The sequence below is a fragment of the Dendronephthya gigantea genome, unplaced genomic scaffold (genome assembly GCF_004324835.1).
Source record: "Dendronephthya gigantea isolate DGI-Jeju-01 unplaced genomic scaffold, DenGig_1.0 000030F, whole genome shotgun sequence".
Classification (NCBI taxonomy): domain Eukaryota; kingdom Metazoa; phylum Cnidaria; class Anthozoa; order Malacalcyonacea; family Nephtheidae; genus Dendronephthya; species Dendronephthya gigantea.
In genome coordinates, this window is record NW_021163040.1 from 912,883 (window position 1) to 926,602 (window position 13,720).

General features: G+C 36.5%; 3 protein-coding genes across 3 annotated transcripts; 1 reads left to right on the top strand and 2 right to left on the bottom strand.

Annotated features, from left to right (window-relative positions):
• The first annotated feature begins 3,668 nt into the window (after positions 1 to 3,668).
• Positions 3,669 to 7,675, top strand: LOC114524230. The gene is made up of 5 exons (XM_028545370.1): positions 3,669 to 4,940; positions 5,648 to 5,818; positions 6,478 to 6,670; positions 6,755 to 7,310; positions 7,388 to 7,675. Exons 1-5 carry the CDS (start codon positions 4,634 to 4,636, stop codon positions 7,610 to 7,612), a joined length of 1,452 nt encoding a protein of 483 aa, XP_028401171.1. The 5' UTR covers positions 3,669 to 4,633; the 3' UTR covers positions 7,613 to 7,675.
• Positions 7,676 to 8,478: 803 nt separating this feature from the next.
• On the bottom strand, positions 8,479 to 10,513 carry LOC114524162. The gene is made up of 6 exons (XM_028545292.1): positions 10,442 to 10,513; positions 10,123 to 10,272; positions 9,966 to 10,025; positions 9,470 to 9,857; positions 8,753 to 8,930; positions 8,479 to 8,684 (listed from the first exon to the last, which is right to left on the bottom strand). The coding sequence occupies exons 1-6, from the start codon at positions 10,447 to 10,449 to the stop codon at positions 8,479 to 8,481; spliced, it is 990 nt and encodes a 329-aa protein (XP_028401093.1). The 5' UTR covers positions 10,450 to 10,513.
• LOC114524163 lies at positions 10,490 to 13,292 on the bottom strand. Its single transcript, XM_028545293.1, has 6 exons — positions 13,203 to 13,292; positions 11,542 to 11,826; positions 11,327 to 11,384; positions 10,943 to 11,105; positions 10,553 to 10,845; positions 10,490 to 10,494 (listed from the first exon to the last, which is right to left on the bottom strand). The coding sequence occupies exons 1-6, from the start codon at positions 13,203 to 13,205 to the stop codon at positions 10,490 to 10,492; spliced, it is 807 nt and encodes a 268-aa protein (XP_028401094.1). The 5' UTR covers positions 13,206 to 13,292.
• Between the last annotated feature and the right edge of the window lie 428 nt (positions 13,293 to 13,720).

A 13,720-nucleotide genomic window follows, 5' to 3' on the forward strand; every position in this document is an offset into this window, starting at 1 on the left:
TTAGAAAAGACTTTAATGTGTGATTATCAGTCAGGTGAAAGGGATCCAAGTGGATGACTATATTATATTATTTATATAGATACTCTTACACAAAAACATAGCCAGCGCTATCTTGGCTCTAGCCTCTAGGTAACTAGGTTAAGCCATACGGTGAGGCTTTATCATTCACTGTTTTATACTGCAGAATACGGTAATAACGTGAATCACTTGAAACAATCACGTTTTACTAATAAAATTGTCAATTGCTTACGAGCGATAATTTTCCGGTGGCATGCATTTCCGAGTTCCATTCCAACATTGTTTTAAGCTGATGTAGCTCGTCGATAACCCTACACAGACTGAGGTCAAAAATCAACATTAAACGTCGCAGATACATGCTGGCGAAATATTGTACATATTAAGCCTGCAGTCTGCGCTGTAGGATTGTAAATTCCACCTTCGTGCGACCGCTACAGCATTATGATTTTCATACAAGCCAACTACTGCAGCAGATGATTCGGGTCTTGGTCTTGTGTTGTTTATACCTCAAATTTCGATGGAAAACCACCTGTTCGAGGCGCACTCATAATAATCGTGAATATCATTGACAGTGCTCTCACTGTCTCACAACCAAATTTTGGCATTCCTTAGAATTTAATAGAATAAGCGCAGAAATTCCTTAGATTTCCCCAAAATTCCTTAAATTACTTGTTTATCGTCCACTTCACTCTTACCTGAAGTTCAGGCCCTATAAATGAATGGGGGCCTGACACAAAACGTTGGTCTGAACCATGCGACGCCCTCAAGACTCCTTTAAAATACTATGTTTGAATGCCTTTCTGCCATAAACAACACAAATTCGAAGAAATTCAAGCAATGAGGAAATGAGGTCAATAAGTGTATTTATTATATGGCACGCGGTCTCGTGACTAAAATGGCGTGCGCTGATTGGTTCTTTGCCGGTCTGGAATCCCCCAGTATTAGACTGTTGCCGTAGCAACGGTCCAACTCTCATATTTTTGAACAAAAACAAGCTTGCACTTTTATTTTTGACACGAAAAATATCGATGAAGAATGGACGAAGAAGAGCATTATTTGGTACACATGTGAATATTATATTTATTCATGTTTGATTTTTGTTTATATTATTATATCATTCTTATTTAACGAATAAAAAACAAAGTTTTGGAAGCCACTTCAGTGCTTGCTATGCGACTGGCTGGCGAAAAAGCCGGCAAGAATGCTGCAGCGCATTGTATAAATAAATAAACTAAATACTGTATGCCATGTGATAAATCCCTTATTAACCGAATACGTTCGGTCCGTCCTGGAGAAATATCAGACCTCGGTCTTTTATGTACGGACCTCGGTCTGATATTTTTGTAGTACGGACCTCAAATTCGGTGGTATGAATGATATGATATATAATTATATATATATTTGAATTTGTAACGGAATGAGCTATTTATTGTTTATATGAACTTGCAACAAATCAAAATCTTTCATGATGCTGATCAACCAATCAGATTTCCCGTCCACCGGTCACCGGATCCAGAATTTGGGGTCACATAAACGACGCCAAGTCGCAAACAGTTACAATCTAACTATATTGTCACTGATTTAATACCCTTTGTAAATACCTTTTATTGTGATCGGTACGCTCAAGTTTAAAGGATATTACCGTATTAGGGGCTGTTTATATGGAGACCGGGCTGGCCCGCTTACCGGGCCAGCCCAGTAAGTGAGATACATTTTTATTGCGTTTATATGCAGACCGGGCTGGCCCGTTTATCGGGCAAGCCTGCATCAAACGTACATGATGCGCATGTGTACATTGCGAGTTCTCATCCCGGCAACCGGGCCAGCCAACACCGCGGAAAAACGTCTGCGCACGCGTCAACTCTGCCTGTAAGGGAGATTAAAAATAATTAAAAAGTGGTTCCGAACGTTTCCGAAGGCTAAAAATGGCGGCAAAAAGGAGTGATTTCATTCGTGTCTTCAAATCCATATTTCGAGGGCATAAATAGACACTGCATTATAAAAACTAAGAAAAAAAACGTCCGGAGAGTCCTAGAAATGGCATTCTTCAAAGACACATGTAAAAGGTGACTGTTAACAAATTTTTCGTCTCAAACATTTTGTTTATCAAATAAGCAACGACAGTTTCCGAACTTTTAATTGAGACACGTTTTATTAAAAAGATATATGTCGCCAGATACGAAACGTTTGCGTGTTCTCAATGATTGAAAATTAAGATGTATTTTACAATTTAAATAGATTAGAAAGCTTAACTTTCCGCGGGTTTTCTTAACTTTTAGGTTTGAACTTTTGTTTTCGAAAAATATTCTAAAGCCACCCCGTAAAAAAAGAAGATTTACCGTGAATTCCAGTTCGTTCGATACTCTAAATGCTAGAAGGCTTTTAATTTATGTTCTGTCTGGCCGTCATGTATATTTTTGCCTTTTCTTAACTTATATTTTATCAAATAATGGGCATGTTTTGTTCCAAAAATTGATATTTAGATTTACCATCATATTTTGATATTTCGGCGCGTGCGCAGACATTTTTCCGCGGTGTTGGGCCAGCCCGCTTGCGTGCGTTTATATGGGGAAATCATCATCTTGGTAAGTGAGATCTCACTTTTTCAAAGCGAGATCTCGGCAAGCGGGCCAGCCCGTTTGGCCATATAAACGCAAAACATTTTTTCTATAAAAACTACAATGTAGTGAGATCCCGCTTACCGGGCTGGCCCGGTAAGCGGGCCAGCCCGGTCTCCATATAAACAGCCCCTAAATGTTCAAAATCTCAAAATTCCTAAAAAAATCCTTAAAAAATGCGATTCCTTAGATAATTCCTTAAAACTTTGTAAAATTCCTATTTCTAAGGATAAATCAGTGAACTCTAATAAGACTGGAACGATAACTCAACAATAAAGACTAGTCATTGGATGAAGCCGATTTGAATATAATTTGCTGATTAAGGCGGGAGCCGTGCGAGCAAATCAAGCCTTCAAAAGAACTGGGGAGAATGAGAATTCCGTAAAAATCGTATTTTTTGGCAAAAAATTGCCAGAAAAGTGCAATTTTTATTTGACCACTTCAACTTTAAACAACGAATTTACTCTTTTTGGATAGACCTAAGTAATCCGCATCATCTTACTGTAAAAACCGGCGAGGTACCAGCTTTGTACTTGAAATATTTAAAGAATTTGAACGGGCCGGAAAAAAACTTCGCCTTTAACTCGCAAAAAAAATAGGTTTGCACCTTTTCAAGTTCGTAAAACTTGTTTTTTAGTAAAATCTAAGTGTCAATGCTTGTTTTAAGCTTTTATTTATGATCAGATGAGATGGATTTGTGTATAAAAACCGGCGTTGTTTTGGTGGTGTAATTTCAACTCTTGGCCTTCATGGCGGCCATCAGTGCTGGCTTCAAAGATGGCGGCCAAGTTATCGTTCCAGTCTTTTTAGAGTTCACTTCACTGGGATAAATCCTTAGAAGTGAGAGCACTGATCATTGATGTGGTCTGAAATCTAGTCCCCAGGTCTTGACCATAGTCTTGACGAGTGGCAATATTTAGATGTTTGTAATTTATTGTTTTTCAGAGGAAACTCCTGTCTGCTGCTGAACCACTGCTGAACGGCCGCTGCGAGACGTTAATTGCATTTGAAAGAAGTATCTATGGGCGGCCGTTACCACCAAAAATCATAAAGACGGTGAAAAGCATTAAAAAGTGTACGATGATTCAACAAAAGCGTAAATTATTTAACAACATCTGAAATGAGATAATCCTTGGACGCTACACGACATACATAAAATTGAAGTGGCGTACCTAAGTGTCTGATATATTAACTTGCACGTGTTGAATTCATCAAACAAATGTAAAATCATACAGGGAGTTGCAAAATGCTTCAAGCACTTGTAGAATGCGACAGCTTTCAGAAGTCTCAAGCTGCTTGCATGTCTTAATTTGTGCAACTGGTTTTGCATTGTAATAGCCAGTTTTAAAAAATAGCTAGTTTCAAAATATAGCTAGATTTAAGATAGCTTATTTTCAAGTAGTTAGAAGTGAAATAGCTAGTTTCAAAATAGCAATAGTTCTAAAATAGCTAGTTTCAAAATAGCTAGATTTAAAATAGCTAGTTGTAAAATAGCTTGTTTTGAAATAGCTAGTTTTAAAATAACTTGTTTTCAAGTAGTTAGAAGTGAAATAGCTTGTTTTGAAATAGCTTGTTTCAAAATAGCTTGTTTCAAAATAGCTAGATTTAAAATAGCTAGTTGTAAAATAGCTTGTTTTGAAATAGCTTGTTTTCCAGTAGCTAGAAGTGAAATAGCTTGTTTCAAAATAGCTTGTTTCAAAATAGCTAGATTTAAAATAGCGTGTTTCAAAATAGCTTGTTTTAAAATAGCCAATTTTCAAATAGCTATAGCTAGTTTTGGAAGAGTTAGTTTTCAAATATACTGATAAATTATAGCTGGTTTTAAAATGTATAATTTTAAGATAACTAGTTCTGGAATAGCTGGCTATGAAAACGAAATAATATAATTGAAATAGCTATTGTTTTTAAATATATACCCACCCCGGCTACTCGTTACAGGATTGTTTGAAATACTGCTGAAAAACGTATGAAATATTGCTCTTCCGCAAAGAGGTATAATGGCTGTTGAGATTCTTATACTTATACGAGACAGTCTGCAAGAAATAGATTCACTCTTAACTGAAAATATGCAGGAGAATTGTAATATGTGTATGAGGCGCTTGGGGGTTCTGGCTGAAGAAGCAATGCGCTGTGATTCTATCGACATTGGTATTGTTGAAGAACTAAATAGAGCAAAAAATCAATTGATATCAGAGTCACAATGGAGTGAGAGACATTGTCCTTACCAAGCTCCTTTAGAAACGAACGCTCGTAGAGGAAGACCGAAATTTTTTATTTCAGAAGAGCAACTATGTTTTTTCAAAGGTAATAAATAATAATGCTACTTTATTTTTTCAATGACAGTATAAAAATGCTCGTTTGCAATTTCATCATATAAAGATAGATTTTTAGTTAACCACTGATGACTTATACTTATTACAAATTTTCCTTAGTGTTTGGAACAAACCATCGAACTCGGTGTAAAAAACATTGTAGTGTTGATGTGAAAACTGCGAAAATTCTACTTAGTCCACGCAATGCTGGAAGAATTTGAAAACGCGAGAATATTTTTACGGTCATATACGGATTCAGCAAGGAGGAATTTGAACTAATCGCCATATTTGTTTACATTTTTTAGGTAAAGCCAATCAGTAAGCCTAAATTTTTAGCACTTCATGTAAAGTTATGTATTTATGCATTCAAAATTTATGCATTCTGATTGGGTTACTGAAAATGTAAACAAAACTGTGATTGGTCTAAAACGAAATTCCCGATTGCTTACGGGTTCCGTCCACGCGTATTCGGCGTTTGAAAAAGGAACAATCTAACAGATACGTGAGGACGGCTTTGCCGGATAAATTTGAAAACCATATGAAAACGTAGAAAAGATTTGATTAATAGATTACTCTTGCGTTTTCAAATTCTTCCGGCATCGTGTCGACGCAGCCTTCGACGGCAAGTCGACAAAAATAGGACTTTTGAAAAATATCACATTACTTATATCAAATTTTTCACATGTTCCAACTTGAAAGCCAATGGATTTACACAAAGGGAAATGGGTGAAATGTTAGGCGTCAGTCTAAGAACCATCGAGAACAGAATGGCTGAATATAATATGACCAATGCAAGTCGTTATAGCAATATTGATGACGAATGTTTGGATATTTATGTACAACGAATTGTGGGGCATTTTCCTAGATCAGGTAATATATGCTTAGTGTTGAAATATTCCATTATATTGTTGGCGTAATGTGTTAAATTTATTGACTACGTGTGCATGTAATTCCTGAGCCGACGCTGAGGCAGTAGCGCGGGAGCCAATTTTGACCAACGACTAAAGGCTATTCTCCATTACCGTCCACCTCACTCGCGCGGGCGAAGCGGCTTTTGAAATTCTGCCCATGCGACCGTGACGGGTCTGAAAAACAAAGCGCGCTTCGCCCGCGCGGGCGTGGCGGACGTAATGGAGAATCGCCTTAACTCGTCCGCCATTGTATCATGGACGTTTGGCGTTTTTTAGTTATACAAATGCGCGAATTCCAAATCCAAAAAAGGGTTTATCAGAAGTGAATGATATAATTGTGAAAAGTAATTTCGCTTAAGTTTTTAAAAATATTCGTAGCACATTTAATCATAAAGTATGATGACACGCGCGAGATCAGCAAGAACGTTTGGCAAACCTAAATTGCGTACTTGTTCCTGCATGTAATTTATGCAAACATTCAAGCATGCATAAAACCAATTTAAATTCTGCAAAGAAACGTTTTCAAATTAAAAAACAGTAAAAATCCCAGATTTAGAGATCTCACGTTGGCCAACGTGTGACCTCGTAATTTAATGCAATAACAGAACGTATATTTAGGGGAAAAAACAATTGAAGGCGAGCTAAGATCTCTCGGAGTTTGTGTGCAGAGAAGGCGGCTTCGTGATTCTTTAAAACGTGTAGATCCAGTTGGACGACGCATACGGGCGATGACTGTAATACAAAGGCGTGTATACAATGTTCACTCACCTCTAGCTCTCTGGCATATGGATGGCAATCACAAACTTATTAGGTTTGGTTTCGTATCAATTTATGCCAAAATAGAATAAAAGTACTTTTTCCATGCTTAATTTTATAACTAAATCTTATTTCGAAGGTGGCGTTTTATTGTTCATGGATGCGTTGACGGATTTAGTAGGGTGGTTGTCTACCTTGCTTGTAGCACCGACAATACATCTGCGACAGTTCTTCGTTTGTTCAAGGATGGCGTTAGCGCATGGGGGTTGCCCTCAAGAGTACGTGGCGATATGGGCGTGGAGAACAGAGATGTCGCACGCTATATGCTTGCTCACGAATCGAGAGGTCCAGGAAGAGGAAGTTATATTACGGGACGAAGCGTTCACAATAGCCGCATTGAACGTCTTTGGCGAGACGTTTACCAAACCGTTCTCTCTCTATTTTATGATCATTTTATGAATATGGAAGCTGACGGAGTTCTTAATCCTGATAACGAACATAATTTGTTCTGTCTACACGAGGTCTATCAGCCGATAATAAATGAAATGCTAAAAAGATTCTCAGATTCGTGGTTGCATCACAAGTTGCGCACGGCTGGAAACAAAACACCACTACAGCTGTTCTTAATGGGGATGCAACAAATTGGCGGAGAAAGCAACTTAATATCTAATGAGTACTTCGAACATTTAAATGAGGTGCAATAAACGGGCTTTTTACCAGAGTTGTGAAAAATTTTATTTGTTGCATTAAAATTTACTTTTTTTCAATGTAGGCCGAAATTCAGTCCTTTGGAATCGATGGTGATGCATATCTTCCTGAAGATGTTAATGAGCTAGATGCCGTCACAATTCCGGAAACAATTTGCCCGTTATCTGAAGAACACCTTGCTGTCTTTAGAGGCACACTTCAAGTTGTAAGTGCTGATGACTTGTGGAATATACAGCCTTATTTGCAAGCCGTACAGACATTAAATTCCATGTTAAACGAATTACCTTAGACAATAACCATAAAGTACTTAGAGTTCGTGAAACACAACATAAGATAAGATATCTTCAATTTTAACAAACCTAGGATATAAAGACATATGATAAAAATATATGGAAATATTATATGTGATATATAATAGATATATGGAACGTGGATGATATTTGATAGCTAGATACACACTATACACAGTATACTGATCAAAAGTATTTAAACACGTGCGGTTTTCAGCCCTCATAACAATGCAAATATCTATTTTAAAATAAAAGCATCTTATACAAAAATTTAACATGTTATAGAACAAGATATATTATTACACACTGTTCACCAGTTTTTTAAATTGCCATTTTCAATCGGAAGTACATTTCTAGTCCAACGAGTGCCATTTACTACATTTTTCTAAAAATGAATTGGGAGATATTTATATGAATGATATTTAAGGGTTAGAGACTGTTGTGAGCGTTTTATTTTGTTGGAAAAATTTTAACAATCAACTTTATATATGGTCACAATGGTTGTAGATAAGTTGGTTGGTCAGAAATGTACTTGCGGATGATCGCTATTTCCGGCTAAAACTGTTTGTGAGTGCATATTATCATACCCACACAAATTACAATTCAAATTGGTTCTGTATTAAAATAGGTATGACCAAAGGGTGTTCGAGTACTTTTGATTAATACCGTACATACGATATATAGCCTATATTACGATCATGTATATCATCAACGCAATGTAAAATAATGTAAAATATCAACAAAAATGTATCATATAACTGCATGTAAGCATAAAATACAATAACAAAAACAAGGAAGACAGGCATGCCAATGACTTATCTACACCATGCCAAAGTATGTATTGGCAAATGCCAAATCAAAAACGTCAACTCTTCTCTGCTCCTCCGCCAACATTTTTGTCACCAATTACCAAACATAATTTGTTGATGCACGTGTTAGCAGTGGGATATGAAGATTCTGACATCACAAAATCTATCTGAGGCGATATGGAAAAACCAAGAACAGGCTCATATTCAGATCCTGATACAAATTTCAAAATGTTTTCTAATTTCATCACTCCTCTTCTTCCAGCTAGATAAAAAGATTAAAAGTAGATTCACGCGTACGTTTCTTTACAGTGTCACCTTAAAATTACATACCCGCAACCTCTTTGCAGTATTTTAGAAAGTGTCTATAACTCTGCTCCTCTAGGATTCTTCTGTTTGAGCCTTCCTCGCTAAAATTGGGTTTCATTAGCTTGACTATCTTTGGGTATGTCATGGGAGATACAGCTGTCCGTCGAAACAAGTAGATTAAAATTGGTCGTCGCATAATCAGCTGAAATGAAAGTATAATATTATATTGAACACTGATTTTTCACAAAACAACTAAGTAAATAAGAAAGTCTTCGATATAGACCTAATGCCTAATGATGTCAAACGCTTTTGCCTGACCACGAAGACCGACATTGCCTGCAATAATTATCAAGAAAGTCTCGCCAGGAATGCTGGTATTTTTTATCACGCAGAAGCGTTTGACGTTACTATGAATAAGGACTATTGTATTACTTCTGGTAGAACAGGGCTAGAAGAAACTGTTACTAAACCATGCAGACGTAGGCAATATTTACCTCATCCAAACCAAAAGAAGCAAGTCCTTCTAAAAACTGTATTTCTTGGGGCATCTTTTCCTCGGTATTTGTATTTGTAAACAGCCTTTGTAACTGATTTTCAGAGAAAAAGCATGGAAGCGGACCTCCTTGAAGTAAGGTATAGCCTAGAAAAAATGTCCGAAATCTATTGTGTGTATGTATACCCATATGCATAGAACACATGCAAGCTTGAGTTAAGTAATTGATAAACCAAAAAAATTCATACCAAAAATAATGCCTGCTCCAACGTAAAAACGGCTCGTTCTAGCCACAAGTTGTCGCAAAGATTGAAATTTCCATCCTCACCCTCGGTGCAAAGTCTTTCCTTTATTTGCTGCAACATAGACGAGAGAAACTCTCTTCTTGGTCCACCCTGATCACGAGCATTCTCCCCTGTAAACGTGACTTCTAACGGAAAGCTCCTGTCTACAGTTTCAGACGTCACGTTCAATATTTCGTCCATTCCATCTTCAAATAGATTCAGACGTGAGACGAAAATTTCCGTGGTTTCGCCTTCCATGATCGTTGTTTCGTTCATTAAATCAAGTGGCCGTCCTCTCATGAAATTTTTTTGATAGATGCGAAGAACTGTGACAGGCTCTTGACAATCACCACTATGTAAGAATTGCAAATAAAAAAAAATATTGGCCTGTAGCTTCTGCTGCGTTAAAATAGCTAAAGAACTTTTATCATAAAAATAATGTGCATAAATGTAAACTCACAGTTCCATTAACGTGTCCTCGATCGCCCTTGCTCGATGTTCATGGAATGATTTATAATTGCTGAAAGTATTTCAGATATACTTATAAGTATATCAACGTTGTTAAATACTGTAAAAAATTACTCATAAATTATATGATACTTCTTAGAATTTCATACTTGTTACTCATGTCTGCATCTGCCGTGGCAATGTCATCGCTCACAATAACAACTTCAACAGGGTGGCTATCGATGCCTTGTCCACTAACAAGGTCACTACATTCTGACGCGGTGGTCGGATGAATTTCAACGTCTTCGACAAAGTCAGTTCTATTCAGGAGAGCACCAACAATTATATAGAACAACATGGCACCCATTTCAACTATATATCAAGCATAATTTAGACTCTTACTTGCTCGTGCAAGCCCAGTATATATTTAAGGTTGCTCTTACACGACCAAATTTCCTTTGAAAAATTTTACAAGCAATGTCGACTCACTGTTTCATTGGGTCATTAATTTCTTGATCAGATCCTTCAGAACCACTATCACTCTATATAAGCAGAAAAAAAATTGTGTTAATTTTCTAAAAAATTGATGCACAAAGGAACTGTGTTCAGTCAATAGCTCACACTGCCACAATTGCTTTAGATGTTCCTGCATTTCATTAATAGCAATCAATGCTTGACAAGAAAGACACTCTTCAAACTGCACATCAGTATTGTCGTTTTTTTCAAGTGGTATATCCTTCTGTAGAGGGCGGATATATACACGCCCAGTACCAAAGCATTTAAGTTGTTCAGCATTACAGCAACCATGGGAAACCACGTGTAGTTCCTTTCGGGCAGATTCTTTTGAGAGAAGTAGTTGCATCCCGCCTACATATTTTAGTACAGGATAGTGTCTACAAAAGAATACAGTATATATCAGACTATATATAGCTCAGTAGATCTTATTTTGTATGAAAAATCTTGTATGCTTAAGAGTCGTCGTATCAATACTTGTACAAAATGTCTTTTACTTCACCACTCGATGCTGTAGAAGGAAATGAAATACGTTTCTCCCCCAAACCGTTTTCGTGCAGTTGAAGCTTTTCTGATGCCGAGGAAACTTGTGTCTGATCTTTTCTTGCCAAGCAAAATATTGACTTTGTGATAGTTTTCCCTACATACAGGCATTAAATAAATTTTAAAAAAGTTATATAGATATAACTGAATATTGGTCCAATTGCCTAATCCTTCCGCAAAGTAGAGCGTTTGGTGCCTTCTCCAACGTTTGCTGCTGGAGAAGAGTGACTCACTGTGCTGTATAAAAAGCTGGACTGCAGCTGACTTTGTCTTTGAACAACACTTTGCCGAAAAAAAGATCAAAATCAAAATCTGTACCTCTGGATGCAGTTCGACTTGAGCTTCTACCATTTTGTCTCCTATACGGCTGAATTCGCTGCAATTAACAAACAGTTTACACAAATAGGATTTTGCTGCCTATAATTTAATTGAGGCAACCCATGCGTACAAATGTACTATTTAAGGATCCTATACCGAAAACATGCAGCTACCACCTGACGATATGTGAAATATAAAATGAATAAGTTACTCACAGATTGCCGACTAAATAACCGACGGTGCTCAGAAATTGCTGGATTGACATTCAGAGAAGCCGTTAGTGAAGCGCTAGAAGTTGGCTGTTGAGCATTTTGCAACTGATTCTCTTGGGCACTGCTCCTTGGCGGGTTTGGCCTTAGGCTTTGATTAATATCTTGAACACTCTCTCTGACTTGCAAATTATCAGCTGCGCTACCGCTCAGTTGATTGTTAAGCTGATCAATCAGCTGCCGTATAGTACGTCTTGAATTCGAATTTGAGGGGAGGTTGCCGTCGGAACTCTAAAACAATATCGGATTTAAAAAATCCTAAAATTCCTTAAACATTGGTACAGCATGAAGTATGTATAGCCGTAATGTACCATACGGGCAATACCCAAGGTATTCAAAAAATAATTATTTAAATTTTTTATTCCCACTGGGAAAAGAATGCGGTTTTCAACCGACAATAGACCTTCCCCTTTTAGCTTTGAAGCGCGCAACGCGTGGCGGTAGTTGATCAAGCAACTTTGACTTGGGAGTTGGGATATCGCTCTGCTTAGAAGCGATTTTGTTTGTATAAGAAAACCTTGCCGATTCTTTTTGCTTCTTTTTTAAACTAAATCGCTTCTGAAGATGACGAAATCATAACTCAAATTGACCTTGATAATCAACTACCGTCATGCGTAATGCGTATATGCAATGCGCTTGAAAGCTAAAATAGGAAAGGTCTATTCTCAACTCACGATTATTTGGTTATTTCTTGTAAAAGGTATTGTTCCAAAGCTAAATAACCCCTCCTTCTCTTTCGATATAAATATTAAATCGTTAGAATCAATATTTAATACATTACGGAATGTATTATGTGTTTGTATCCACAAATGATTTTTCAGTGGGCCTATTGACAATATTTACACAATTAAACTTTAGAAATATGGATAACAATATTTGAATTTACAACTCTAGCACCATGACCTCGACATGCCCTTCTTTTCTAGAAAATTTTAATTTTTTGTAGGCCTATTTAACATTTTATAAGTTACGTTAATCTTCACGAGCAAGAAATAATTGAAATTTTAACAATAGTTGATTTCAATCGTTTTTGGATTTTTTTGGACACCCTGTATATACGCATAATTTTTTTATTAGCTAAGATGTGACATACAAGGTATCACTGGCGTAGCCAGCATCGATAATTGGGGGGGTCCATATTCATATATTCATGTAAATAGACTGTAAACACAATTGATTTGAAAAGAAATTAATCCTGCGTATCACGAATATATGAATATGGACCCCCCCAATTATCGTTCTGGCTACGCCGCTGCAAGGTATATATATCAAAATATTGCATTAAAAAAGTGCAAAATAAGATATTTATGAAGTTGCATAAGTTAGCGCTAATTGATCCCAAGGGAGCGTACGACAGGCGTATAAGACACAATCCATCATGCCTGGGCCGGATTATCAAATTCGTACTTTTAGAATTTGTGTGGCTATTCGAAGAACAAGCTTAAGGAATAATGCGTACCAAACCCCAGAGATATAATTAATTACACTTGCATTGAAATACTATTTGCAGTAAACTTTTTGAGACACCCTGCATGTATTGTAGTCCGTGCAATACTCGCAAATTGCAAATACCAAATGTTTGTCAAAATCTAAATTCACATTCATACCATCTTTCCAATTTTAGATCAGCAACAGTAGTACTCATTCTGGAATACGATAGATAATATTTAGCTACATTATCGTGTTAAAATATCAAATAATAACATACAATAAATATAAATACCTTCTTTATTCACCTATATTTAGTTCTACGTGTGTGAGTGTGTCATCGAATAAACGGATATTTGTGTCTTCAAACTTCATGTAGGCAAAATGAAACATCAATACTAATTTCCTATGAAACTCGGAGATTTTTATTTATATTTTAGGCTTGTTTATTAATTTTTTAAAAACAACTTATCTTGAAATGTTCATAACTAAATAGCTATTTTGAAACAAGCTATTTTGAAACAAGCTATTTCACTTCTAGCTACTGGAAAACAAGCTATTTCAAAACAAGCTATTTTACAACTAGCTATTTTAAATCTAGCTATTTTGAAACAAGCTATTTTGAAACAAGCTATTTCAAAACAAGCTATTTCACTTCTAACTACTTGAAAACAAGTTATTTTAAAACTAGCTATTT